Here is a 27,190-nt window from a genome sequence, read left to right on the forward strand (position 1 = left end):
CTAAAAAATAGAGCCAGGTTTGTACCTGTCCGGAGTTTACAGTATTCAGTCTATTGAGTTATTGCATACACAACATTTGACGACGAGGTAACAAGAACCTTTGCATGCAAAAATGGGCACAATTGGAATTCTGGAGTGATTCGTGGAGGGAGAAGATTGGGAAGACTTTGTAGCCCGCTTGAACCAGTACTTCGTGGCCAACAAAATGGAGAAAGAGGAAGATGCAGTTCGGCGCCAGGCGGTCCTCCTCACGGTTTGTGGTCCGAAAATCTATGGACTCATAAAGAGTCTCCTCTCGCCCTTAAGTCCAACGGGCAAGGACTATGAAATATTGTGTGCTCTGGTACGTGACCATCTCAAACCAGATGAAGGCATCATCATCTCGAGATATCGATTCTATACGCATGATCGTTCTGAGGGCCAGGATGTATCGGAATTCGTTGCCGACCTAAGACGTCTAGCTGGACTGTGTAAGTTCAAAACTGCGTTGGCAGACATGCTGCGGGACTTCTTTGTAATTGGCATCAACCACGAGGTGATCCTGCGTAAGCTACTGGCGGCAGAGATACTAGATTTGAGCAAGGCCATCACGATTGCCCAATCATGCATGACGACGAACAAAAGCTTAAAGCAGATATCATTGAAAAATCAGAACTCGGCAAGTACTGTAAACAAGATAGTATCGTTGTTTGGCAGAGTTACATATGGCAGAGCCTAACCAACTGTGTACGCGAAACCTGTGGCTGCTCAAAGTCCGCCAACGGGAATGAATCCGATATCACCGTGTTGATGTTGTGGGGAAAATCATTGGCATCATCAATGTCGGTTTAAACAGTATATTTGTAAAGGCTGTTCGAGAGTGGGGCATCTCCAGCGCATGTGTCCGCAACTGAGCAAACGTGGTGTGACACACCATGTGGAGGATAATGACCAGTCTAGCGCGGATCGGGATATGCAATCTGAGATACCAGAGGAGGAAGTGTGTGGACTGTATTCTTTGTTCCTAACAAAGAACCAACCGGTAATGATTAATGTAAAACTTAATGGTGTGCCGGTATTGATGGAATTGGACACGGGTGCGAGTCAATCAATAATGAGCCAGAGAATATTCGACAGGCTGTGGGATACTAAGGCTGTGAGGCCTAAGCTGAGTCCAGTCAATGCCAAGTTGCGTACATACACCAAAGAACTCATAACGGTGATTGGCAGTGCAGTAATCAAGGTGTCGTATGATGCGGCAGTTCACGATTTACCGTTATGGATTATTCCAGGCAATGGTCCAACACTGTTCGGCAGGAACTGGTTAGAAAAAATCAAATGGAACTGGAATGAGATCAAAGCATTGTCAACGGAGGAGGATACTCCATGTGCTCAAGTGCTGAGCAAGTTCCCCTCGCTGTTTGAACCAGGCAGCGGCAATTTCACAGGAGCCAAGGTGCAGATCCACGTGGACTCGGATGCAAGACCCGTCCATCATAAAGCTCGGGCAGTTTCGTACATGTTGAGGGAGAAAGTCGAAATCGAACTGGACAGACTCCAGTGTGAAGGGATCATATCACCGGTCGAATTTAACGAATGGGCCAGTCCCATTGTTCCCGTGTTGAAAAGTGATGGCACTGTCAAGATTTGTGGAGACTACAAGGTTACGATCAACCGAGTTTCGAAACAGGATCAATACCCATTACCGAAGGCTGATGATCTGTTTGCAATGCTAGCCGGGGGGAAGTCATTCACAAAACTGGATCTGACATCGGCCTACGTGACACAGGAGCTGGTTGACACGTCGAAGAAACTTACGTGCATCAACATTCATAAAGGACTGTTTATCTACAACAGATGCCCTTTTGGAATTCGCTCAGCTGCAGCCATATTTCAGAGGAACATGGAGAGTCTACTGAAGTCCGTCGCCAGAACCGTCGTGTTCCAAGATGACATACTGGTCACAGGTCGTGACTCCGCCGAACATCTGAACAACCTGGAAGAGGTTCCACATCATTTGGACAAAGTGGGACTCAGACTGAAATGCTCGAAATGTGTCTTCTTGGCACCGGAAGTCGAATTCCTGGGGAGGAAAATTGTTGCTGACAGTATCAGGCCTACGGACTCGAAAACCAAGGCCATCAAAAATGCACCCAAGCCTCAGAATGTGACGGAGCTGTGTTCGTTCCTTGGTTTACGCAACTACTTCAGTAATTTCTTACCTAGATTGAGCACTTTATTAGAGCCACTGCACATGCTGCTCAGAAAAGGCGACAACTGGGTTTGGGGTGCATCTCAAGATAGAGCTTTTGAGAAAGCTACTAATCTGCTTTGCTCTAACAAGCTGCTGGTACACTATGATCCATGTAAGCATCTATTATTGGCCTGTGATGCTTCATCATATGGAGTTGGTTGCGTGCTCCAACAAGCTAATGAGTCAGGCAAATTACAACCTGTTGCATATGCTTCAAAAAGTTTGTCAAAGGCAGAAAGAGCCTACAGCTTGGTAGAGAAAGAAGCACTAGCCTGTGCGTATGGGGTTAAAAAGATGTTTCAGTACCTGTTTGGTCTTATTTAAACTAGAAACAGATCACAAGCCATTCATTTCATTGTTTTCAGAAAACAAAGGTATCAATACCAATGCATCGTCCCGCATCCAGAAGTGGGTGCTGACATTATCTGCCTATGATTATGTCATTTGCCATAGACTGGCACTGAGAATTGTGCCGATGCATTGAACCGTCTGCCATTGCCCACACCAGAGGTGGAAACGCCATAACCGGCAGACCTACTGTTAATCATGGATGCTTTTGAAAGTGAAGGAACCCCTGTCACGGCCCAACAAGTTAAGACCTGGATCAGCCAGGACCCGATATTATCGGTTGTAAAATGTTGTATCCTTAGTGGTGATTGGTCTGCCATACCTAAGCAAATGTGTGAGGAGACCAAACCCTACATCTGTCGTAAAGACGAACTATCCATTCAATCAGGTTCACTAGGTTGATTCCGGGGATGAGGGGGTTGATTTATGAGGAAAGGTTGAGGAGGTTGGGCCTCTACTCATTGGAGTTCAGAAGAATGAGAGGTGATCTTATCGAAACGTATAAGATTATGAGGGGGCTTGACAAGGTGGATGCAGAGAGGATGTTTCCACTGATGGGGGAGACTAGAACTAAAGGGCATAATCTTAGAATAAGGGGCGGCCCATTTAAAACAGAGATGAGGAGGAATTTCTTCTCTCAGAGAGTTGTAAATCTGTGGAAGCTGGGACAGTGAATACATTTAAGACAGAAATATACAGTTTCTTGATCGATAAGGGGATAAGGGGTTATGGGGAGCGGGCGGGGAAGTGGAGCTGAGTCCATGATCAAATTAGCCATGATCTTATTGAAAGGCGGAGCAGGCTCGAGGGGCCGTATGGCCTACTCCTGTTCCTATTTCTTATGTTCTTATATATACTGTGGGGTAATCGTGTTGTTATGCCCAAGAAAGGCAGAGAGAAATTTGTGCATGATCTACATAGCAAGCATCCCGGTATTGTCATAATGAAACCCATTGCCAGGTCTCATGTATGGTGGCCTGGAATTGACTCTGATCTGGAATCATGTGTGCATCAGTGCAACACTTGCATGCAGCTTAGTAAAGCACCAGCGGAATTGCCGCTGAGTCTGTGGTCGTGGTCATCTAAACCATGGTCCAGGATCCACATCGACTTTGCAGGTCCCTTCCTGGGAAAGATGTTCTTAGTTGTGCTGGACGCTTATTCCAAGCGGATAGAGTATACAATCATGTCATCCAGCACACCCACAGCTACCATTGAGAGCCTTCATGTCATGTTTACTACGCATGGTCTGCCTGACATCGTAGCAAGCGACAACGGATCTTGCTTCACCAGTATGGATTTCAAGAGTTCGTCAAACTCAATGGTATCAAAGATGTGAGGTCAGCACCATTCAAACCCGCATCCAGTGGACAAGCAGAACGTGCGGTCCAAACCATCAAGCAGAGTATGAAACGTGTAACTCAAGGTTCACTGCAAACTCGCTTGTCACTCATATTGCTTTCCGGGGTCTCCCCTGCTGAACTATTGATGAAGAGAGGTCCCAAGACCAGGCTCTCTCTTGATCACTCTGATTTGAATAATCGTGTTGAATACAGACATCCAAGTCAGCAAGGGTATCATTATCGTGCTACTGTGTCACGTGACATTTCCATCAATGATCCTGTGTATGTACTGAATTATGGTCAAGGTTCCAAATGAATCACCGGTACTGTTACGGCCAAGGAGGGTAACAGAGTGTTTATCGTTAAGCTCAAGAATGGGTAGACATGCAGGAAACATGTCGATCAGATAAAGCTGCGGCACACGGATGAACCGGAACAGTCTGAGGAAGACACAACCAGTGACCAACAAACCTACCTTCAGTCATCAGAGGACTCCGCTGTCATCAATGAATCTGGACTTTCAATCCCTGACATGGTCAATGAATCTGAACTTTCAATCCCTGACGTGGTCATTGCCACTCCCATCAGATCGGCTACACAGCCCCCAGTCATAACAGACTCAGAACACTCGCCCAAGGCTGGAGTTGAACTGAGATGTTCAACTCGGGAGCGGAAAGCCCTGGACCATCTCAATTTGTAAAAAGACTGTTACTAATATCTTAAAGGGGGATATTGTCATGTATGTATGCTTGGGTTTACTAGCCACCAGGTGGTGCCACTGTCTGAGGTCATTGGGCTGTGCGCATGTATGTGCGGACCAGGTATAAAAGGCCAGCCATCTTGTAATGTAATCACTTTGGGCCCTAATAAAGTAGAGCCAGGTTTGTACCTGTTCGGAGTTTACAGTATTCAGTCCATTGAGTTATTGCATACACAACACCAGTCATCATGATCCACGGCGCGGCCCTGGACAACGTGGACCACTTTACATATCTCAGGAGCCTCCTATCAACAAGAGCAGGCATTGACAACGAGATTCAACGCCGCCTCCAGTGCGCCAGTGCAGTCTTCGGCCGCCTGAGGAAAAGAGTGTTTGAAGACCAGGCCCTCAAAACTGTCACCAAACTCATGGTCTACAGGGCTATAGTAATACCCACCCTCCTGTATGGCTCAGAAATATGGACCACGTACAGTAGACACCTCAAGTCCCTGGAAAAATGCCACCAACGATGTCTCCGCAAGATCCTACAAATCCCTTGGGAGGATAGACGCACCAACATCAGCGACCTCGACCAGGTCAACAACTCCAGCATTGAAGCACTGACCACACTTGATCAGCTCCGCTGTGCAGGCCACATAGTTGCATGCCAGACATGAGAGTCCCAAAGCAAGCACTCTACTCGGAACTTCTTCATGGCAAACGAGCCAAAGGTGGGCAGAGGAAACGTTGCAAGGACACCCTCAAAGCCTCCCTGGTAAAGTGCAACATTCCCACCGACACCTGGGAGTCCCTGGCCAAAGACCGCCCTAAGTGGAGGAAGTGCATCCGGGAAGACGCTGAGCACCTCGAGTCTCGTCGCCGAGAGCACGCAGAAATCAAGTGCAGGCAACCCAGTCCCACCCACCCTTTCCCTCAACGACTATTTGTCCCACCTGTGACGGGGACTGTGGTTCTCGAATTGGACTGTTCAGTCACTTAAGAACTCATGTTAGGAGTGGAAGCAAGTTTTCCTCGATTCCGAGGGACTGCCTATGATGATGATGATAGCGTAATTCTTGACCGGAAAGGTTTTTGGAAAATTACGGGCAGTGTTTCGATCTGAATTGAAAGTTAAGTTGGATAAGTAACAAGGTGCACAAATCCTCGTACGCTGTGCCAGGCGCCCAGCGGCGCGACTATTCGGTTTATTACGGCGCTGCGCCGGGCGCCGAGCAGCGGCTGCCACGTCATCCTGGGCAGCGTCACCGAGCCACAGCAAAGATGGCGGCGTCCGTGCGGGACAAGCAGATTGGTAAGTGGCCGCTGGACAACCAGCTGCGACTGTCTCCTCACAGCCCGGAGTAGCGAGTGAGAACTCACTGAGAGTCAATGTGTGGAAGAATGAGGGGAGAGTAAGAGGCGGGCGGTGCAGCGGGTGTTGTGTCAGGCCTAACTAAGGGTGAGACCCTCAGTTGTGGCACTACTCGGGACGCTTTCTCTGGCTGTGAAGCCGGAGGCGGAATTGCTGATTGTTGCTAACGGAGCATTTAATGTTTTTTTTGGAATGAGCAGCTTCGTCCCTCCCCCTTAGCCCCAGATGTTATCATTTGTACATTGCTCTGTCGTTTCTCCAGGCAATAGTTCTTCAGGCAGAGCTATGGTCTTCCAGGGAATGCCGGCATTTGGGTGTCAACAGAAAAACAAAATTGCTTCATAGTTTCTGTGTAAAATGTGTTTCAATACGTCTGTGTGATGCCTGGTAATTGCCAATTATTTGTCCAAGTGAATATTTTATTAAAATCACACTTCAATGACTTATAACGTAATAACATCTGACATATAAGTCTGATTGTGTTCCCACGCAAATCCCACTTTCTCTTTATATACACGCCCACACCACACACAAGACTACCTCTAATATCAAGGAAAAGTCGTCCCTAAAAACAAGTGATTCTTTTAGGGGGGGGTTCATTGCATGACGCAAGGGACTTTCTTGTCTGAATACTGTGGTTGCATACTCTTAAGTAGTCTTTCATTAAAGGGTCTTAAAAGACAGATTTGACTGTATATATTTTAACTGTCTTGAACTCTCCAGTTCAAAGCTTTTGACCACACATCCACTCATCACCTAGACTGCCAACTTCCATCTTTGTAACATCGTCTGGCTCCACCCCCGCCTCAGCTGATTTGCTGCTGAAGCCCTCATCCATGCTGCTGTTACCTCTATACTTGACTATTCCAATGCTCTCCTGGTCGGCCTTCCATCTTCCACCCTCTATAAATCTGGCTCATCCAAAACTCTGCTGCCCGTATCCTAACTCGCAGCAAGTCCCACTCACCCATCACCCCTGTGCTCCCTGACCTACATTGGCTCTCGGTCTGGTAATGCCTCAGTTTTTAAATTCTCATCCTTGTTTTCATATTCCCTCCATGGCTTCACCCCTCCTCTCTTTGTAACCTCCTCCAGACGTACCACCCTCTGAGATTTCTGCGCTCCTCCAATTCTGGCCTCTTGTGCATCCCCAATTTTAATAGCTCCACCATTGGTGGTCGTGCCTTCAGCTGCCTAGGCCCTAAGCTCTAGAATTCCCTCCTTAAGCCTCTCTGCGCATCTCTCTCCTTTCATCGTCATCATAGGCGGTTCCTTGAAATGAGGATGACTTGCTTCCACGCCAAAAAATGAGTTCACAGGTGTTTCAATGAAGGACCCAAACTACATCCTCAAGGGTATCTACATCTCTCTCCTTTAAGATGCTTGTGAATATCTACCTCTTTGACCAACCTTTTGGGTCATCTGTCGTAATACCTCATGTTGCTCCGTGTCAGATTTTGTTTTATAACGCTCCTGTGAAGAGCCTTGTGATGTTTTACTACATTAAGGGCACGGTATAAATGCACGTTGTTGTTATATACCATATACTTTTTGTTCCTCCTTATTTCCCAATCCTTAAGCTTGGTGAGACAATATACTGAAAGGGCTTCAATATATTCAGGGCTTCCAGATGACCTGTGGGTGTTACTTTCAACTGGCTGCTGGGATAGTCGCCTTATTATAACTAGCTCATTTTTTTTTCACTCATGATGTGGGGTAATCTTTAACATCTGCTTGATGCTTTTCCACCACAACATAGCTGACATCACAAGCTAACTTGTGAGCAGTGTGATAAATGCAAAACTGTTCTCTACTGCTTTGGTCTGGTAAATATCCCTTTAAATCAGGCACACTACATCATTTTAAAAGCCATTTTCAGATTTCACCTATTTTGTTTTAAATGTTGCAGCATTTGTTATAGTCTCCTTGGTAACCAGTTTCAGATCGAGTCTAAAGCATAATTTTCAATTATATGCAGACTTTATGATTGGTTCCGTTATGAATATGTCTTTATTTTTTGAATTAAGCTGGCAGTTCTGAATTTATAACGGGCCTTGGCAGCAGGTCGAGAAAAATAGGATAGAGTAAGCAGACAGCAGTCCACGGAGAGTAGTTAAAAGTGAAATCTTTGTGATAGGTAGTTAGATTTTAAATAACTTTTATAGCTTCTAGGGAAGGGAGTTGTATATACAATAGTTGTTTAGACATACAGGTTAGTACTTAGATTCACAACCTTTTGTTGTTTTCTCCGTTGAGATAGTAGTTCAAATTTTTAGGTTACCTTGTTACATATTTGTTCATTACTTAAGATATTTGCTTAGTAGTTTAAAACTAGACTGAGGTCTGACATGCTCTATTGATTATTGAGTAGAGATAGAATAATTCCAGTAGTTTAAAAAAAAATGACCAGACCATCATTTTCTGTTTGCTATCAAGAGTGGGGAGAGGGGAGGTACAGAGTGGAGTTTCCAGGGATTGGCCGTAACTCTGGTCAAATTCACAGTCGAGTTGTACATTATAAGAAGTTTGGTAAAATCTGCAAATGGACAAATCAGTGACAGCCAGTTCCTTACAGGCAACTACATGGTACTGCATGCTGAAAGGATGGTGTAGAAATAGCTAAAGGTGAAATAAGAAATCAGCTGAGGTGATAACAGACAGTATGATTGGCAAGAGCTTTGCTGTCCAGAGCCAGAATTTACTGTATCCCTGGAGTCTAGCACGTCTAGTGGCAGCCAGCTTTATTTATCACTGGTAGCAGGGAATTGCATAATTTTGGAAGACACGCATACTAGCCGTGCCTTAGTTGGTCGCACTCTCGCCTCTGAGTCAGAAGGTTGTGGGTTCAAGTCGCACTCCAGAGACTTGAGCACATAATCTAGGTTGACACTCCAGTGCAGTACTGAGGGAGTGCTGCTCTGTTAGAGGTGCCATCTTTTGCATGAGACATTAAATGAAGGCCTCGTCTTCCCTCAAGGTTCCATGGCATTATTTTGACGAAGAGCAGGGGAATTATTCCCTGTGTTCTGACCAATATTTATCCCTCATCCAACATCACTAAAACAGATTATCTGTTCATTATCACATTGCTGTTTGTGGGACCTTGGTGTGCACAAATTGGCTGCCACATTTTCTACATTACAATAGTGACTACCCTTCAGAAGTACTTCATTGGCTGTATTTGATGTCTTGAGGTCATTAAAGATGCTATATAAATGCAAGTCTTTCTTTTACTATATCCTTAATCTAATGCATCTCCTGGAGGTCGTATTGTAATATATGTGGGGTATAAAACAAAGAATTCTTTGAATGGTGGAAGAGAGAAATTATTGGGCTAGTTTCCCATGAAAAAATTGTCATTCTCAACAAGTTGACTTGAACATAACACTGAACAATCAATCTTATGCTTAAGTGCAACTGAAAAGAACAGACCAGGTCTTCATTCATAATGGTTTGAATACTGTTTTCTTTGTTTAAACTGAAAGAGAATATTCTAATACCTCATTGGCATGGATTGTTTAGTTTGTCCTATTTGACAAAGTACTACAATCAAACTTTGATTTAGTGACATTTGTGATCTTAACATTTCATGTTTGGCATGCAAGAATGCTTTTTGAGCTTTTTTAAAGAACTTAGAGCCATCGGTTGTTATTTAGAAAAGATAGCCACAAATGTTAAGTGATATTTGAGGGGTTTTGCTGTAAAATGTTTTCTCCTTCATAGCTTTTTCCCACAGCCTCTGTTTTCCTCTAAGTTTTTGGTTCTGAACAAATATTCTGCATTAAATAGCTGCTTCATATTCACTGTCTGACTTTTCGTGTCAGTAGGTGTGGTTCACTGACGCAAGTGCTGGGTCCTTGTCTTTAGGGTACAATGGAGTTTGGTGATTTTATTTTCATTTGTATCTGTCAATCCACAGTCCTACTTTGTACCATAAGTCAATACTGTCTAAGCATTACCATCCTTAGTACCTTATACAAGAGAGGATGAGATTATTGACAGTTATTGAGAGTAAGGTTGTTCCGTAATTCAAATTATTCCGATACTGTTAACACTTCTAATAAATACTTGTGCTTTACGCATCATCTACAGCACCTATATCTTTCCAATGGAGTTAGTCACATCTTGCATTACTCAGTAGAAAGCTGTGGAATCATTTACAAAGACATTTGTTGTTGATTATAGAGAAGTTTGAACAGTGAGCTGAGTAGGTTGCAGTGATGTTCGGGAGTTCGTCATCACGCCAACGCTCTTTTCGATCTTCCTCGCTGCAATGCTTCATCTCACGCTCAACAAGTTCCCTGCTGGAGTGGAACTAAACTATAGAACCAATGGGAACCTGTTCAACCATCATCGCCTCCAGGCTAGATCCAAGGTTGTCCCATCCTCTGTCATCAAACTACAGAACGCGGACGACGCTTGCGTCTGCACACATTCAAAGGCTGAACTCCAAGCCATCGTCAACACCTTCACTGAAGCGTACGAAAGTATGGGCCTTACACTAAACATCCGTAAGACAAAGGTCCTCCACCAACCTGACCCCACTACACAGCATTGCCCCCCCGGTCATCGAAATCCACGGTGCCGCCTTGGACAACGTGGAACATTTTCCATACCTCGGGAGCCTGCTATTAGCGACGACATCGACGACAAGATCCAACACCGCCTCCAGTGCGCTAGCGCAGCCTTCGGTCACCTGAGGAAGAGAGTGTTCGAAGACCAGGACCTCCAATTTGGCACCAAGCTTATGATTTACAGGGCTGTATGATATCCGCACTCCTATATGGCTGAGACGTGGACCATATACAGTAGACACCTCAAAGCTCTGAAGAAATACCACCAACACTGCCTCCGCAGGATCCTGCAAATCCACTGGGAGGATAGATGCACCGCCAGTGTTCTCGATCAGGCCGACATTCCCAGCATCGAAGCACTGACCACACTCGACCAGCTCTGTTGGGTGGGCCACATCATCCGCATGCCCAACACGAGACTCCCTAAGCAAGCGCTCTATTCGGAACTCCTACATGGCAATCGAACACCAGAAGGGTAAAGGAAATTATAGAGTGCAACATTCCCACCGGCACCTGGGAATCCCTGGCCCAAGACTGCCCGAAATGGAGGAAGAGCATCTGGGAGGGCGCTGAGCACCTCGAGGCTTGTCGCCGAGAACATGCAGAAATCAAGCGCAGACAGCGGAAGGAGCGTGCGGCAAACCAGACTCCCCACCCCTTCCTTCAATGACTGACTGTCCCACCTGTGACTGAAACTGTAATTCCCACATTGGACTGTACAGCCACCCGAGAACTCACTTTTAGAGTGGAAGCAAGTCTTCCTTGATTCTGAGGGACTGCCTATGATGATGTCACAGCAGATTGCATTAGGAAATCCCACTATAATGCACTGCAATCAATTACATGTTTAAAAAAGGCAAACTTCTCGCCATGGAGATCGTGAGATCTTTGTTGGCAGCTTTTTTGGGCAGTGGCGAACTCAGGGCCTAGAAGTACTGTGTTGGCTAGGAAGGAGATGGTCACTTAAATAAAGATAAAGATAGCATACTATATAATAGGGATTATGTGCTTTGATCCTATGATGTACTGAAGTATGATTTCTGTGTGTGGGAGAGGTACTTGCCAGAGCATGCCTTGGTAGGTATGTATTGATCTCTCACAGTACCCAAGGATGATATTGATAGCCGTGTAATGAATTCCAAACAATACATTTTCTTTTGCCATTTATGCAAGAGGCTGGACACTTTAAATTTGACTTATCGAGATTGCTAGTCCAGCTAGATATACTACAACATCACCAGGAAATCTATAAACTGGCTTTGATGAGATGCTTTGTATTTTTGATGTGCTAATTGCAATCTTGGTTACTTGTTTTGGTTTGTCAATGGAATGTGAGGACTCTATGTGACCCTAATTTACTCGTGCTTTCATTGATCAAAATGCTTTCTGATTGGCTATGGATTGGTACTTTAGGAAACCTTTCCTTCTGGATAGCTGTGCTCACATGTATGCTGGTTATCTTTCGATCAGTCTCTGATTTTCTGAGAAGGGGGCTGGAATTATTTTGTGTCACTACTGCAGTTTGTGTGGAGTTGGTCTCGGGAACAGGAATAGGCCAATCGAGCCTGTTCCACCATTCACTTCAATCAGGGATGAGCAATTATTTGGACTGGAGGGCCACTTAACAAGTTTTGGCGAGCTGATGAGGGCTGCCCACCAATGTTGCCCCTAGGCACGTGGCTGCACAGTTGCGTGGTCCCGCGCAGGCTGCTCCCCAGCTCCTGCCGCTGGAAGAGATACTGTGCATTCGTGGCTGCATAGTGGCCGGTCGCGCAGCAAATTTAAAGAGACCATGCACGAAAACAAATTAGAGGGGACATTGCATAAACATAAACGTTGCGTAAACATAAATTCAGATAGTAGTCAGATGCTATCTTACATACACGTATTCAATACTGCATAGCAATGAATCAAAGATAAAGGTTGAATATGTTATGGTATCTTCTGGTCTCTCTAAATCAGTCCTGTGAAATAGAACAGTACCCTCTTTGGAGCCTCTGTCAGCATCAGTGCCCCACCTCAGTCATCCTTATGCCCCTCTGCAAAGATTACTAAGGCTGACCCAATTGGTGCCAGATGAGAACTCCCCTGCCGTTGTACTCTAGATACTGGGAGAGGAAAGATCCACTTCTTCGGTAAAAGAGTTTTGGAGATGAGCAGCCATGACTCCACTCTAAAATGGATAGGGCATATTTTTGTGCACAGTGCATTCTGGGAACAGACGTCCGACATTGGGGCCCAGAATCACGGAACGGATCCTTTTAAGATCAGGCCAGGGAGAATCGTTTTTACGAATTATTAGTTTGAATAACATATTACTTGGCTGCTGTTCGGATTTGTCTCTGACCCATAGGAAGTGAAAGTGGATAGACGAATATGCAGCTTGAACTCCAGCTCGCGTTCTATTTCTGTCCTATCCAGCAGGTCAGATAGAATGACTTGGCAGGCTGGATATGGCCCGCGGGCCGTATTTTGCCCACCACTGACTTAGATCATGGCTGATCTGTATCTCGACTCCATTTACTCGCCTTTGCTCCATATCCCTTGATACTCTTACTTATTAACAAACATCTTTGACCTGAGTCTTGAAAATTTCAATGACCCAGCATTCCCAGCCTTTTGGGGAGAGAGCGTATGGAACTCCTAAGCTGTTATGAATTCTCCTGTATACCAGTTACAGTACAGATGCTAGTCCTGGCGTGGTGGTATGAGTAGTTAGCAAAGTTGAGTTCTTTGCCATTTCTATGCCTGAGCAGAGAGTTGGTTGAAAGATCTGTAAAAATAGTGGAAACCATTGTATTTATTCTGACCTATGCTTATCTGCTACTTTTAATAAACCATCTGTTCTTTAGTTTATTGTTTAAAACATTGCCTGATAAAGGGTTTATACTTCTGCTTTCCCACAAGAGGACTCGTGTCAATTTAGTAAGCTATTATAGTATGAATGATTTTTTTCCCCACCTCCTGGACAGGCCACATCATAGATATGGTATGTATTTATGTATTAATTTGTATTGAGCAAGGTGTCAACTTGGCTCACTGGTAGCATTCTTGCCTCTTGTTTAGAAGGTTGTGGATTCAAGTGTTTGCCTATATTGCTCACTACAGCTCAAAAGTACTTCTTAAGCTCTGAAGCACTTTCTGATGTCCTGAGGTTCTTTCTTTTTTACGGAGTGTTCTTTGGCACTGAGAACAAAATATTAATATCGGCAATAAGTCCTAAATATGGAACAGCAATTCTGTTTAGTACTTGCGGCAATTGTGAAAGATGGGAACTGTGTTCTTTGAATATTGTTACTTCAACATGGACAAAGTCCAGAAGTTGAAATGGTACTTTCTCCTTGAGCTCCGTTTTTGAATCAGAAAGCTATAGAAATTTACATCATAGGCCATTCAGTCCATTTGTGTCTCTGCCAACTCTCTCATACAGTAATTCAAAACTCCCCACCCTGTTCTCTCCCTACAGTCCTGTATTATCTTCGTCTTCAAACATATTCCCATTTTTTCCTTAAGATTTGCTGTGGTCTCAGCTATTCCCTTTGGCAAAGCATTCCATGCTCGGACAACTCTCAGTATAACAAAAATTGTCTGTGTCAGTACTTTGATTATTCCTGATTTTTATGCACTTATTAAAGTTTTAAATGCATTGTAATAAATTATTCAAAATATGACTAGGTCAATTAAATATACTGTAGAATTGTATGAAGGGATGCAAACTCTGAGATTTAGTGGTGGCATTTAAAATTCAGTGAGCAATTTTCTTTTATTTTACAGCTGCTTTAAAACGGATGTTAAACTTCAATGTCATTCCTGTTAAAAACAGCACCACAGAACCAGTATGGAAGGTGAGGAAATAATCTAGATTGACAGCAAATGTATTCAAATAAAAAAAACCTTTCCCGCTAATGCTCTAAACTAAGATTTTTAAAATGTTGCATCTTGAAACTCCAGTCTTGTCATCATTGGGGAAGATGCAAAGCATATTAGCAGCAAAAGGCAGTGTTGGATATAATCACCATATTTAATTAAAATGAAGAGTACTGTACAACTCATTTCTGCATAATTTTAAAACTACATGAATCACTATAGATCTTTAACAGAATATATACAATGATCATACAAGATGGTTACAAGACAAGCAACTGTACAAAAGCAACAGATCATTGTTAATGTTACCTCTGTGTTTGGGTTGGAGAAATGGTATTCCCAATTGATTGTTGTGATTTTTAAAGAGGCATGAAGGAAACTGTTATGTGTAGTAATTCATTCTCATTGAAAATCTAAAACCTCTTTCTGTATTAAACTTAAGTTTTCAAAAATGCACAATTTTAATGTTGCTAATATCAAAAAAAGTAAGGGGTGGTGGTTTATATGTATTTGTAAAGTATTTATGGGTCAATAACACAAACTTGAAACACAATTATGAAACAGTTTTAGAAAAGGATTACTAATAATAAAGTACTGTGTGAGCACTCTATAGTTTGTATATAAGCAACAATCCTTTTTCTAATATTACTGTCCTTGTGCAGATTCTGATTTATGACCGATTTGGTCAGGACATCATTTCACCATTGTTGTCTGTGAAAGAGTTGAGAGACATGGGCATCACTTTGCACCTGTAAGATGAATTTACTCTTGAACTTCTAAAGTGTAAAATAAAACATGATGGACATGTGTTCCAATAATAGAGTAAAACATGTTTTAAGAAATTCCTTTTTATTTGTGAATATTTTAAATAATCTGATGCTGCATCAAGTGTCCTTGTTATACCAATTTCTTTAGCTAACAGAATTAATAATTACATTTGTCTCAACAATTCAAAAATAAACTTTTAAAAATGTTTGTATAATTCTCTGATGTTTACAGAAGCTAAGAATATCAAAAATCTGTTCTAGTCGTTCCCATTTCATGTTTTAAATTGCTTTGGAATACCGGATTGTAACATTAAAAATAGCAGATATGTTGAAGATTGTCTTTAAATTGATTAAAATGAAAATCTGACACATTAGTCAGAAAGTTGTTTGTTTTGAGTTTCTAGTTCTGCGAACAAGATGTAACCCAAGTATTAAAACTGCATATGGCATTTTTTCAATCTTGGGATTGAATTTTTGAGTCACAGTGCTGTACACGAGCTCTGCACAGTTGCTGCGTACCATTGTTATGCCGGTTGACAGTCTGAAATCTGGAGTTCCGAAATTTGGAATGTTTCACAATCCGGACACCGGGCCGATCCGTGGTAGGGCCATCCAGAATCCGGAAAATGCTGCAAAATCCGGACACCCTGCCAAACTGATTGCCGCCACGAGCCAAGCCCAGGGAAATTCCAAAAAACAAAAATACTCAATCAAAAAAGAAAAACTCCAACCCATCTCTTCTTGCAGATCTTCACACCCACAGGCACCGCTGCTCCTGGGTCCGCAATGCAGGTCCCCCCCTCCGGTCTTCCCTTGGCCAGAATACGGGCATGCCAAAACAAAGCACGGTGACCGCGGCACCCCCAGCCTTGCACGCCGGTGGTCCGCCTAAAACCGTTGGTGCAAGACCCCAGCGAACCTCCGCAAATGGCACTTCCCAAACGGCGCAACAAAACAGCCGTCCGAAAACCGAACACGCACAGCGCAGTCGTCCGGAATCGGCTAAACATCCTAAAATCTACTGTGGATGGTTATTTCCGAAAAGTAATAGACTGAGCAATTAGTTTCAGCAAGGCAAAACAGTACAGTAGATCAGAATAGCTCTAAACAAATACAGGAGACTTTGGATTAACAAAAACACAAGAGAGGGAGAGCAGCAAAGGACTACAGAAAGATGTCCCGAAATCCGGAAATACCCGAACCTTGGCCCAGGCGTTTCCAGTTTCGGGATGTTGAAAGACATTCCGATATCCAGAAATACCTGAAATCCGGAATGGCCTTGGTCCCGAGGTTTCCGGATTTCGGCCGCTCTATCTGTATTTGGCCAACTACAATAATGCCGAGAATAATTGCCATAGAAAGTCTGTTATTTAATATTCGTTGTCATGTGTATAATCCAGTGAGTTGCCAGAAAACAAATCATACATTTTGTTTTGAAAATGTATTTATAAAAATTTGTTTTGTACAAAATCAAATTTTAGTAATCGAATACTTGGATTTTAAGAAAATATGCATTTCTCTGTATTGATGTATTTACAGTGCAGTGTTTACTTTGATTTTGAATTGAAGTTGAATTTTTTAGGCTATTGCACTCTGACCGAGATCCTATTACTGATGTCCCAGCAATATATTTTGTAATGCCAACAGAAGAAAATGTTGACCGGGTATGCCAGGTAATTAACAGATTTTTAGATAATAAATGTGGCTTTTATGGTATCTGGCATGTAAAGCTTTACTTGATGTTGAGAATTTTACCTAGTTGTTAAATATTGTATGTATATTTTTCAGTTTAGTTCCTATGATTGAAGACAGATATTAAATTGTATGAAATTAAAATTTTTTGTAGGATCTTCGGAACCAGCTTTATGAGTCCTATTACTTAAACTTCATCTCAGCAATTTCAAGAAGTAAGCTTGAAGACATTGCTAGTGCAGCTTTGAGTACTAATGCAGTAGCCCAAGTTGCCAAGGTAAGATTGCCTTATTAGCTCAGAAACCGATGTTTTGTTCTGATCTTTTCATTTATTTTGTTTTTCTCCTGGGTCTAAAGAAGAAACAATACATAATTGTTTAATCCAGAGATGTCTCATTTCATGGATGTCAGCATTTAAATTTGCCTTTTTAAAATTGTCATTTGGAAGCTGTTTGCTAGATGTTTAGCTATAAAGTGTATCCTTGCAGCACTGTTGATCTTTTGTGGTCCTGATCTGTTAAAATTTGCGTAAGTGGGTCCAAGCATGTGTTGCCAATCAAAATGATAAGAACTGTTTCTTTTGTACATAAACAGCATCTATGGATGTGTCTCTATGACAATTTGTTCAATGCAATCCGTTTGTGATCACTTAACTCAACACAAATACAATTCTTAAGAATATTTAATGGTATTATAACTAGGATTAGAATATATTAATTGAAACAGCTGATTTGCTGGCTACAATTGAAATATACTCAATCTGTAGCAAGTTTTAAGTTTTTAATTTAATCATTTAAGATATTTGTGCAGATTCGTCACACAAAGGTGTTTCCACTGTATGACTTCATTTTGGAAGTAAATTGGCTGTGTGGTTGATAATGAAGAAAGCTGTAGACAGCAGGAAGATATCAATGAACTGGTCAGGTGGGCAGGACAGTGGTAAATGGAATTCAATCCAGAGAAGTGTGAGGTAATGCATTTGGGGAGGGCTAACGAGGCAAGGGAATACACATTAAATGGTAGGACACTGAAGTGTAGAGGAACAAAGGGACCTTGGAGTGCATATCCACAGATCCCTGAAGGTAGCAGGCCAAGTAGATAAGGTGATTAAGAAGGCATATGGAATACTTCGCCTTTATTAGCTGAGGCATAGAATACAAGAGCAGGGAGGTTATGCTTGAACTGTATAAAACACTAGTTAGGCTACAGCTAGAGTACTGCATGCAGTTCTGGTCACCACATTACAGGAAAGATGTGATTGCACCAGAGAGGGTACAGAGGAGATTTATGAGGATGTTGCCTGGACTGGAGAATTTTAGCTATGAGGAAAGATTGGATAGGCTGGGTTTGCTTTCTTTGGAACAGAGGAGGCTGAGGGGAGACCTTTATTGAGGTGTATAAAATTATGAGGGGCCTAGATGGAGTGGATAGGAAGGACCTATTTCCCTTAGCAGAGGGATCAACAACCAGGGGGCATAGATTTAAAGTAATTGGTAGGAGGTTTAGTAGAGATTTGAGCGGAAATTTCTTCACCCAGGAGCCTGGAACTCATTGCCTGAAAGGGTGGTAGAGGCAGAAACCCTCACCACATTTTAAAAGTACTTGGATGTGCACTTGAAGTGCCATAATCTAAAGGGCTGTGGGATTAGGCTGGATAGCTCTTTGTTGGCTGACGTGAACACGATGAGCCGAAATGGCTTTCTTCCATGTTTCTAATAAAATTCTTTATTTGGGCTGAAATGTACCACTCGTAAGGTGCTCTTTATATCAGAAAATAAATTAATTATCTGGCGCATTTCCACTCTTGGCTGCCCTTTGTTAGCGGTATGCATACTGGACAACATGGAACCAACCCAATAATAAAGTAAGTGTAGTTTGGCCATTTGTTAATGTTTTTTTTTGCCCCCACCCCTGCTGGCACTTAAGTTCTCATGAACTATTGTGTCAGTTGTAAATTGTTCTTGTGCTCCTAGCATCATAACTGGTGCCAATGGATATCCTCCGTATTACATGTTTAGAAGAGGAGGATCATCTATGGAGGAATACCAGTCAGGCCAGGTTGCCAATGATGCTGTTTACATACCCACTGGTAACCGCACACCCATATCTGTAGCCAGACTTTACTTTGGCTGATAATTAGTACAGGTGGTGACGCGTCTTCCAAAGGAAGCAGTAATCGCAGAATTAACGTATGTGAATGCCTGGCTAAGAGTAATGTTGGATATTTCCTCAGAAAAAAGAAAGGAAGCAGCACCTCAGTCAGAGCAAGATGGCTTAATTACTATAGATTAATGAACTTGTTCTCTGGGATAAAAACAGAAAATGCTGGAAATACTCGGCAGGTCAGGCAGCATCTGTGGAGAGAGAAACAGAGTTCTCTGGGAACTGGATTAATTGCCAGTTTACAGATTGTGCCACTGTTATACCATTATGTTGTACTATTTTGTGTTTTAATGCTACTTTTCTTTGTACTTTTGTTCTTGTAGTTGTTCAACTGTTTATGCAGGGGTTCTAATTGTAGAATACCCACCGTCTCTTTCTGTTCTTTAATTTTCCTTTTACGGTTTGAAACTTGCGCATTTCCTTTTTCAATTCTCTTTCTCTTGTGTCCTTCTAAGTGGTAGAGGTCGCGGATATGGGAGGTACTTTTGAAGAAGACTTGGCGAGTTGCGACAGTGCATCTTGCAGATGGTGCACACTGTGGCCATAGTGTGCCGGTGGTGGAGGGAGTGAATGTTTAAGGTGGTGAATGGGGTGCCAATCAAACGGACTGCTTTGTTCTGGATGGTATCAAGCTTCTTGTGTGTTAGAGCTGCGCTCATCCAAACAAGTGGAGAGTATTCCATCACACTCCTGACTTGTGCCTTGTAGATGGTGGAAAGGTTTTGGGGACTCGGGAGGTGGGACAAGCGCTGTAGCATACCAGGCCTCTGACCTGCTTTTGATAAAGCATCTGAAGATGGTTGGGTCTGCCCTGAGGAACTCCTACAGCAATGTCCTGGCGCTGTGATGATTGGCCCCCAACCATCTTCCTTTGTGCTTGTTATGACTCCAGCCAGTGGAGAAATTTCCACCTGATTCCCATTGACTTCAATTTTACTAGGGTTCCTTGATGCTGTCTTGATGTCCAGGGCAGTCACCCTCACCTCGCTTCTGGAAGTCAGCTCTTTTGTCTATGTTTGGGCCGTCTGTAATGAAACATAGAAACATAGAAAATAGGTGCAGGAGAAGGCCATTCGGCCCTTCGAGCCTGCACCGCCATTCAATAAGATCATGGCTGATCACTCCCTCAGTACCCCTTTCCTGCTTTCTCTCCATACCCCTTGATCCCTTTAGTCGTAAGGGCCATATTTAACTCCCTCTAGAATATATCCAATGAACTAGCATCAACAACTCTCTGCGGCAGGGAATTCCACAGGTTAACAACTCTGAGTGAAGAAGTTTCTCCTCATCTCAGTCCTAAATGGCCCACCCCTTATCCTTAGACTGTGACCCCTGGTTCTGGACTTGCCCAACATCGGGAACATTCTTCCCGCATCTAATCTGTCCAGTCTCATCAGAAGCATACACGTTTCTATGAGATCCCCTCTCATCCTTCTAAACTCCAGTGTATAAAGGCCCAGTTGATCCAGTCGCTCCTCATATGTCAGTCTAGCCATCCCTGGAATCAGTCTGGTGAACCTTTGCTGCACTCCCTCAATAGCAAGAACGTCCTTCCTCAGATTAGGAGACCAAAACTGAACACACTATTCCAGGTGAGGCCTCACCAAGGCCCTGTACAACTGCAGTAAGACCTCGCTGCTCCTATACTCAAATCCCCTAGCTATGAAGGCCAACATACCATTTGCCTTCTTCACCGCCTGTTGTACCTGCATGCCAACTTTCAATGACTGATGAACCATGACACCAAAGTCTCGTTGCACCTCCCCTTTTCCTAATCTGCCGCCATTCAGATAATCTGCCTTCGTGTTTTTGCCCCCAAAGTAGATAACCTCACATTTATCCACATTATACTGCATCTGCCATGCATTTGCCCATTCACCTAACCTGTCCAAGACACTCTGCAGCCTCTTAGCGTCCTCCTCACAGTTCACACCGCCATCCAGTTTAGTGTCATCTGCAAACTTGGAGATATTACACTCAATTCCTTCATCTAAATCATTAATGTATATTGTAAAGAGCTGGGGTCCCAGCACTGAGCCCTGGGGCACTACACTAGTCACTGCCTGCCATTCTGAAAAGGATCTGTTTATCCTGACTCTCTGCTTCCTGTCTGCCAACCAGTTCTCTATCCACGTCAGTACATTACCCCCAATACCATGTGCTTTGATTTTGCACACCAATCTCTTGTGTGGGACTATGTCAAAAGCCTTTTGAAAGTCCAAATACACCACATCCACTGGTTCTCCCTTGTCCACTCTACTAGTTACATCCTCAAAAAATTCCAGAGGATTCGTCAAGCATGACTTCCCTTTCATAAATCCATGCTGACTTGGACCGATCCTGTCACTGCTTTCCAAATGCGCTGCTATTTCATCCTTAATGATTGATTCCAACATTTGCCCCACTACTGATGTCAGGCTAACCGGTCTATAATTACCCATTTTCTCTCTCCCTCCTTTTTTAAAAAAGTGGTGTTACATTAGCTACCCTCCAGTCTATAGGAACTGATCCAGAGTCGATAGACTGTTGGAAAATGATCACCAATGCATCCACTATTTCTAGGGCCAGTGCCTTTCGTACTCTGGGATGCAGACTATCGGGCCCCGGGGATTTATCGGCCTTCAATCCCATCAATTTCCCTAACACAATTTCCTGCCTAATAAGAATATCCTTCAGTTCCTCCTTCTCACTAGACCCTCGGTCCCTTAGTACATCCGGAAGGTTATTTGTGTCTTCCTTCGTGAAGACAGAACCAAAGTATTTGTTCAATTGGTCTGCCATTTCTTCCCCATTATAAATTCACCTGAATCCGACTGCAAGGGACCTACGTTTGTCTTCACTAATCTTTTTCACTTCACACATCTATAGAAACTTTTGCAGTCAGTTTTTATGTTCCCGGCAAGCTTCCTCTCGTACTCTATTTCCCCCCCTCTTAATGAACTCCTTAGTCCTCCTCTGCTGAATTCTAAATTTCTCCCAGTCCTCAGGTTTGCTGCTTTTTCTGGCCAATTTATATGCCTCTTCCTTGGATTTAATACTATCCTTAATTTCCCTTGTTAGCCACAGTTGAGCCACCTTCCCCGTTTTACTTTTACTCCAGTCAGGGATGTACAATTGTTGAAGTTCATCCATGTGATCTTTAAATGTTTGCCATTGCCTATCCACCGTCAATCCTTTAAGTATCATTTGCCAGTCTATTCTCGCCAATTCATGCCTCATACCCTCGAAGTTACCTTTCCTTAAGTTCAGGACCCTAGTTTGTGAATTAATGTGTCACTCTCCCTCTTAATAAAGAATTCTACCATATTACGGTCACTCTTCCCCAAGGGGCCTCGCACGACAAGATTGCTAATTATCCCTTCTCATTACACATCACCCAGTCTAGGCTGGCCAGCTCTCTAGTTGGTTCCTCGACATATTGGTCTAGAAAACCATCCCTAATACACTCCAGGAAATCTTGCTCCACCGCATTGCTACCAGTTTGGTTAGCCCAATCAATATGTAGATTAAAGTCGCCCATGATAACTGCTGTACCTTTATTGCATACATCCCTTATTTCTTGTTTGATGCTGTCCCCAACCTCACTACTACTGTTTGGTGGTCTGTACAAAATTCCCACTAGCGTTTTCTGCCCTTTGGTATTCTGCAGCTCCACCCATACCGATTCCACATCATCCAATCTAATGTCCCTCCTTACTATTGCATTAATTTCCTCTTTAACCAGCAACGCCACCCCGCCTCCTTTTCCTTTCTGTCTATCCTTCCTAAATGTTGAATACCCCTGGATGTTGAGTTCCCAGCCTTGGTCACCCTGGAGCCATGTCTCCGTGATGCCAATTACATCATATCCATTAACTGCTATCTGTGCAGTTAATTTGTCCACCTTATTCCGAATACTCCTCACATTGAGGTACAGAGCCATCAGGCTTGTCCTTTTAACACACTTTGCCCCTTTAGAATTTTGCTGTAATGTGGTCCTTTTTGTAATCTGCCCTCCACTTTTACTATTCTCCTTTCTATCTTTTGCTTGTGACTCCATTTTATTTCCCTCTTGTCTCCCTGCATAGGTTCCCATCCCTCTACCATATTAGTTTAACTCCTCCCCAACAGCACTAGCAAACACTCCCCCTCGGACATTGGTTCCGGTCCTGCCCAGGTGCATACCGTCCGGTTTGTACTGGTCTCACCTCCCCTAGAACCGGTTCCAATATCCCAGGAATTTGAATCCCTCCCTTCTGCACCACTCCTCAAGCCACATATTCATCTGAGCTATCCTACGATTCCTACTCTGACTAGCACAAGGCACTGGTAGAAATCCTGAGATTACTACTTTTGAGGTCCTACTTTTTAATTTAGCTCCTAGGTCCCTAAATTCGTCTTGTAGGACCACACCCCATTTTTTACCTATATCGTTGGTACCCATATGCACCACGACAACTGGCTGTTCACCCTCCCTTTTCAGAATGTCCTGCACCCGCTCCGAGACATCCTTGACCCTTGCGCCAGGGAGGCAACATACCATCCTGGAGTCTCGGTTGCGGCCGCAGAAACGCCTATCTATTCCCCTTACAATCGAATCCTCTATCACTATAGCTCTCCCACTCTTTTATCCTGCCCTCCTGTGCAGCAGAGCCACCCACGGTGCCTAGAACTTGGCTGCTGCTGCTCTCCCCTGATGAAGTCTGGAGCTGAGTGGTCCTGGCAGAACTCAAACTGATCATTGGTGAGCAGGTTATTGGTGAGTAAGTGCCGCTTAATAGCACTGTCGACGATAGTTTCCATTACTTTGCTGATGATTGAGAGTAGGCTGATGGGGACGGTAATTGGCTAGATTGGATTTGACCTGCTTTTTATGGACAGGACATACCTGGGCAATCTTCCATTTTCTCGGGTAGATACCAGTGTTGTAGCTGTACTGCAACAGCTTGGCTAGAGGTGTGGCTAGTTCTGGAGCACAAATCTTCAACACTACAGCCAGGTGGGATGTTGCCGGGCCCCATAGCCTTTGCTGTATCCAGTGCACTCAGCTGCTTCTTGATAGCATGTGGAGTGAATCAAATTGGCTGAAGACTGGCTTGTGATGGTGGGGACCTCAGGAGGAGTAAGAGATGGATCATCCACTTGGCACTTCTGGTTAAAGATGGTTGCCTTGTCTTTTGCACTCGTGTGCTGGGCTCCACCATCATTGAGGATGGGAATATTCGTGGAACCGCTGTCTCCTGTTCGTTGTTTAATTGTTCACCACCATTCACAACTGGATGTGGCAGGACTGCAGTGCTTTGATCTGATCCGTTGGTGGTGGGATCACTTAGCTCAGAGTATAGCATGCCGCTTCCATTGTTTAGCATTCATGTAGTCCTGTGTTGCAGCTTCCCCAGGTTGGCACTACATTTTTAGTTATACCTGGTGCTGCTCCTGGCATGCTCTTTACTCCTCATTGAACCAGGGTTGGATGCCCAGTTTTGAGCTGCTTGATCAGTTCTGAATGTATTCCATTGAGCACGGTGGTAATGCCATACAACTTAATGGAGGGTGTCTTCAGTGTGAAGATGGGACTTCGTCTCCAGAAGGACTGTGCGGTGGTCACTCCTACCAGATGCATCGGTGACAGGTAGATTGGTGAAAACAAGGTCAAGTAGGTTTTTCCCTCGTGTTGGTTCTCTCGGAGGAGGAGGAGGAGCGGCAGTTCGAGCAGCGCGAGTCCGGGGTACTTGGAGGGACCTATAAAGGCCCAACGTCGGAGGAGGAGCGACAGTTCGAGCAGCGCGAGTCCGGGGTACTTGGAGGGACCTATAAAGGCCCAATGTCGGAGGAGGAGCGACAGTTCGAGCAGCGCGAGTCCGGGGTACTTGGAGGGACCTATAAAGGCCCAATGTCGGAGGAGGAGCGACAGTTTGAGCAACGCGAGTCCGGGGTACTTGGAGGGACCTATAAAGGCCCAATGTCGAAGGAGGAGCGACAGTTCGAGCAGCGCGAGTCCGGGGTACTTGGAGGGACCTATAAAGGCCCAGCTTGTGCAGCTGCAGCTGGGAGAAAAAGCAAAAAAGAAGTAGAAAGAAATCAAAAGGTGACGTTACAGACAAAGGGGTAAGTGATTGGTGAGTAGCTTTTCTTTTTCTTTTTCATATCAGAAAGTAACCTGTTAACATTGTTGTCGCCAAATTAAGTGTATCTAAAGATTAAGTCATGGCAGGAGAGCTCGGTCGTGTGATATGCTCCTCCTGTACCATGTGGGAACACGGATACTTCCGGTGTCCCTGATGACTACGTGTGTGGGAAGTGTATCCGCCTCCAGCTCCTGACAGACTGCGTTGCGGAATTGGAGCTGAGGGTGGATTCACTCTGGAGCATCCACGATGCTGAGAATGATGTGAGTAGCACGTGTAGCGAGTTGGTCTTACCGCAGGTGAAGGGTCCACAGCCAGATAGGGAATGAAAGACCAGCAGGAAGAGCAGTGCAAGGAAGGTAGTGCAGGGGTCCCCTGCGGTCATCCCCCTGCAAAACAGATACACCGCTTTGAGTACTGTTGAGGGGGATGACTCATCAGGGGAGGGCAGCAGCAGCCAAGTTCATGGCACCATGGCTGGCTCTGCTGCACAGGAGGGCAGGAAAAAGAGTGGGAGAGCGATAGTGATAGGGGATTCAATTGGAAGGGGAATAGATGGGCGTTTCTGCGGCCGCAACCGAGACTCCAGAATGGTATGTTGCCTCCCTGGTGCAAGGGTCAAGGATGTCTCGGAGCGGGTGCAGGACATTCTGAAAAGGGAGGGTGAACAGCCAGTTGTCGTGGTGCACATTGGTACCAACGATATAGGTAAAAAAAAAAAGGGATAAGGTCCTACGAGACGAATTTAAGGAGCTAGGAGCTAAATTTTAAAAATAGAACCTCAAAAGTAGTAATCTCGGGATTGCTACCAGTGCCACGTGCTTGTCAGAGTAGGAATCGCAGGATAGCTCAGATGAATACGTGGCTTGAGCAGTAGTGCAGCAGGGAGGGATTCAAATTCTTGGGGTAGGTGGAACCAGTACAAACCAGATGGTCTGCACCTGGGCAGGACCGGAACCAATGTCCTAGGGGGAGTGTTTGCTAGTGCTGTTGGGGAGGAGTTAAACGAATTGGCAGGGGGATGGGAACCAATGCAGGGAGACAGAGGGAAACAAAATGGAGACAGAAGCAAAAGACAGAAAGGAGATGAGTAAAAGTGGAGGGCAGAGAAACCCACGGCAAAAAACAAAAAGGGCCACTGTACAGCAAAATTCTAAAGGGTCAAAGTGTAATAAAAAGGCAAGCCTGAAAGCTCGGTGCCTCAATGCGAGGAGTATTCGGAACCCAGGAGAGGGCTCTGAGCTAGTTAGAGTGGGTGAGAGCGCAGATGAACAGGACCCCAAGAAAGAATGCAAAAGGCAGGAGGCAACAGAGCAGAGTAGCACTGGGGTAAGTGTAAACCACAAGGTGATAGGAAGGGACAATATGTATGAATATAAAGGGGCTGCAGGAGGGGTCAAAACTAAAAATCATGGTTTAAAAACTAGTATTAAAACACTCTACCTAAACGCACGCAGCATTCGAAATAAAGTAAATGAGTTGACGGCACAAATCATTACAAATTGGTATGATTTGGTGGCCATTACAGAAATGTGGTTGCAGGGTGGCCAAGACTGGGAATTAAACATACAGGGGTATCTGACAATTCGGAAAGATAGACAAGAAGGGAAAGGAGGTGGGGTAGCTCTGTTAATAAAGGATGATATCAGTGCAGTTGTGAGAGACGAAATTGGCTCTAATGAGCAAAATGTTGAATCGTTGTGGATGGATATTAGAGATAGTAAGGGGAAAAAGTCACTGGTGGGCGTAGTTTATAGGCCCCCAAATAATAACTTCACGGTGGGGCGGACAGTAATCAAGGGAATATGGAGGCATGTGAAAAAGGAACAGCAGTAATCATGGGGGATTTTAACCTACATATCGATTGGTCAAATCAAATCGCACGGGGTAGCCTTGAGGACGAATTCATAGAATGCATACGGGGTTGTTTCTTAGAATAGTATGTTACAGAACCTTCAAGGGAGCAAGCTATCTTAGATCTGGTCCTGTGTAATGAGACAGGAATAATAAACGATCTCCTAGTA

The 27,190-nt window shown here is 44.1% G+C and overlaps 1 protein-coding gene across 1 annotated transcript in view; it reads left to right on the forward strand.

Moving 5' to 3' along the window:
- The first annotated feature begins 5,849 nt into the window (after positions 1-5,849).
- The window catches only part of scfd1 (sec1 family domain containing 1), a 255,518-nt gene continuing 234,177 nt past the window's right edge, over positions 5,850-27,190 (forward strand). The window contains exons 1-5 of the mRNA XM_070877445.1: positions 5,850-5,936; positions 14,345-14,415; positions 15,100-15,188; positions 16,787-16,877; positions 17,051-17,173. Coding sequence (XP_070733546.1) covers positions 5,906-5,936; positions 14,345-14,415; positions 15,100-15,188; positions 16,787-16,877; positions 17,051-17,173 — 405 coding nt within the window. The 5' untranslated portion in view covers positions 5,850-5,905. The remainder of the gene's footprint in view (positions 5,937-14,344; positions 14,416-15,099; positions 15,189-16,786; positions 16,878-17,050; positions 17,174-27,190) is intronic.

Source organism: Pristiophorus japonicus, chromosome 4 (genome assembly GCF_044704955.1).
Source record: "Pristiophorus japonicus isolate sPriJap1 chromosome 4, sPriJap1.hap1, whole genome shotgun sequence".
NCBI classification, from domain to species: Eukaryota; Metazoa; Chordata; class Chondrichthyes; family Pristiophoridae; genus Pristiophorus; species Pristiophorus japonicus.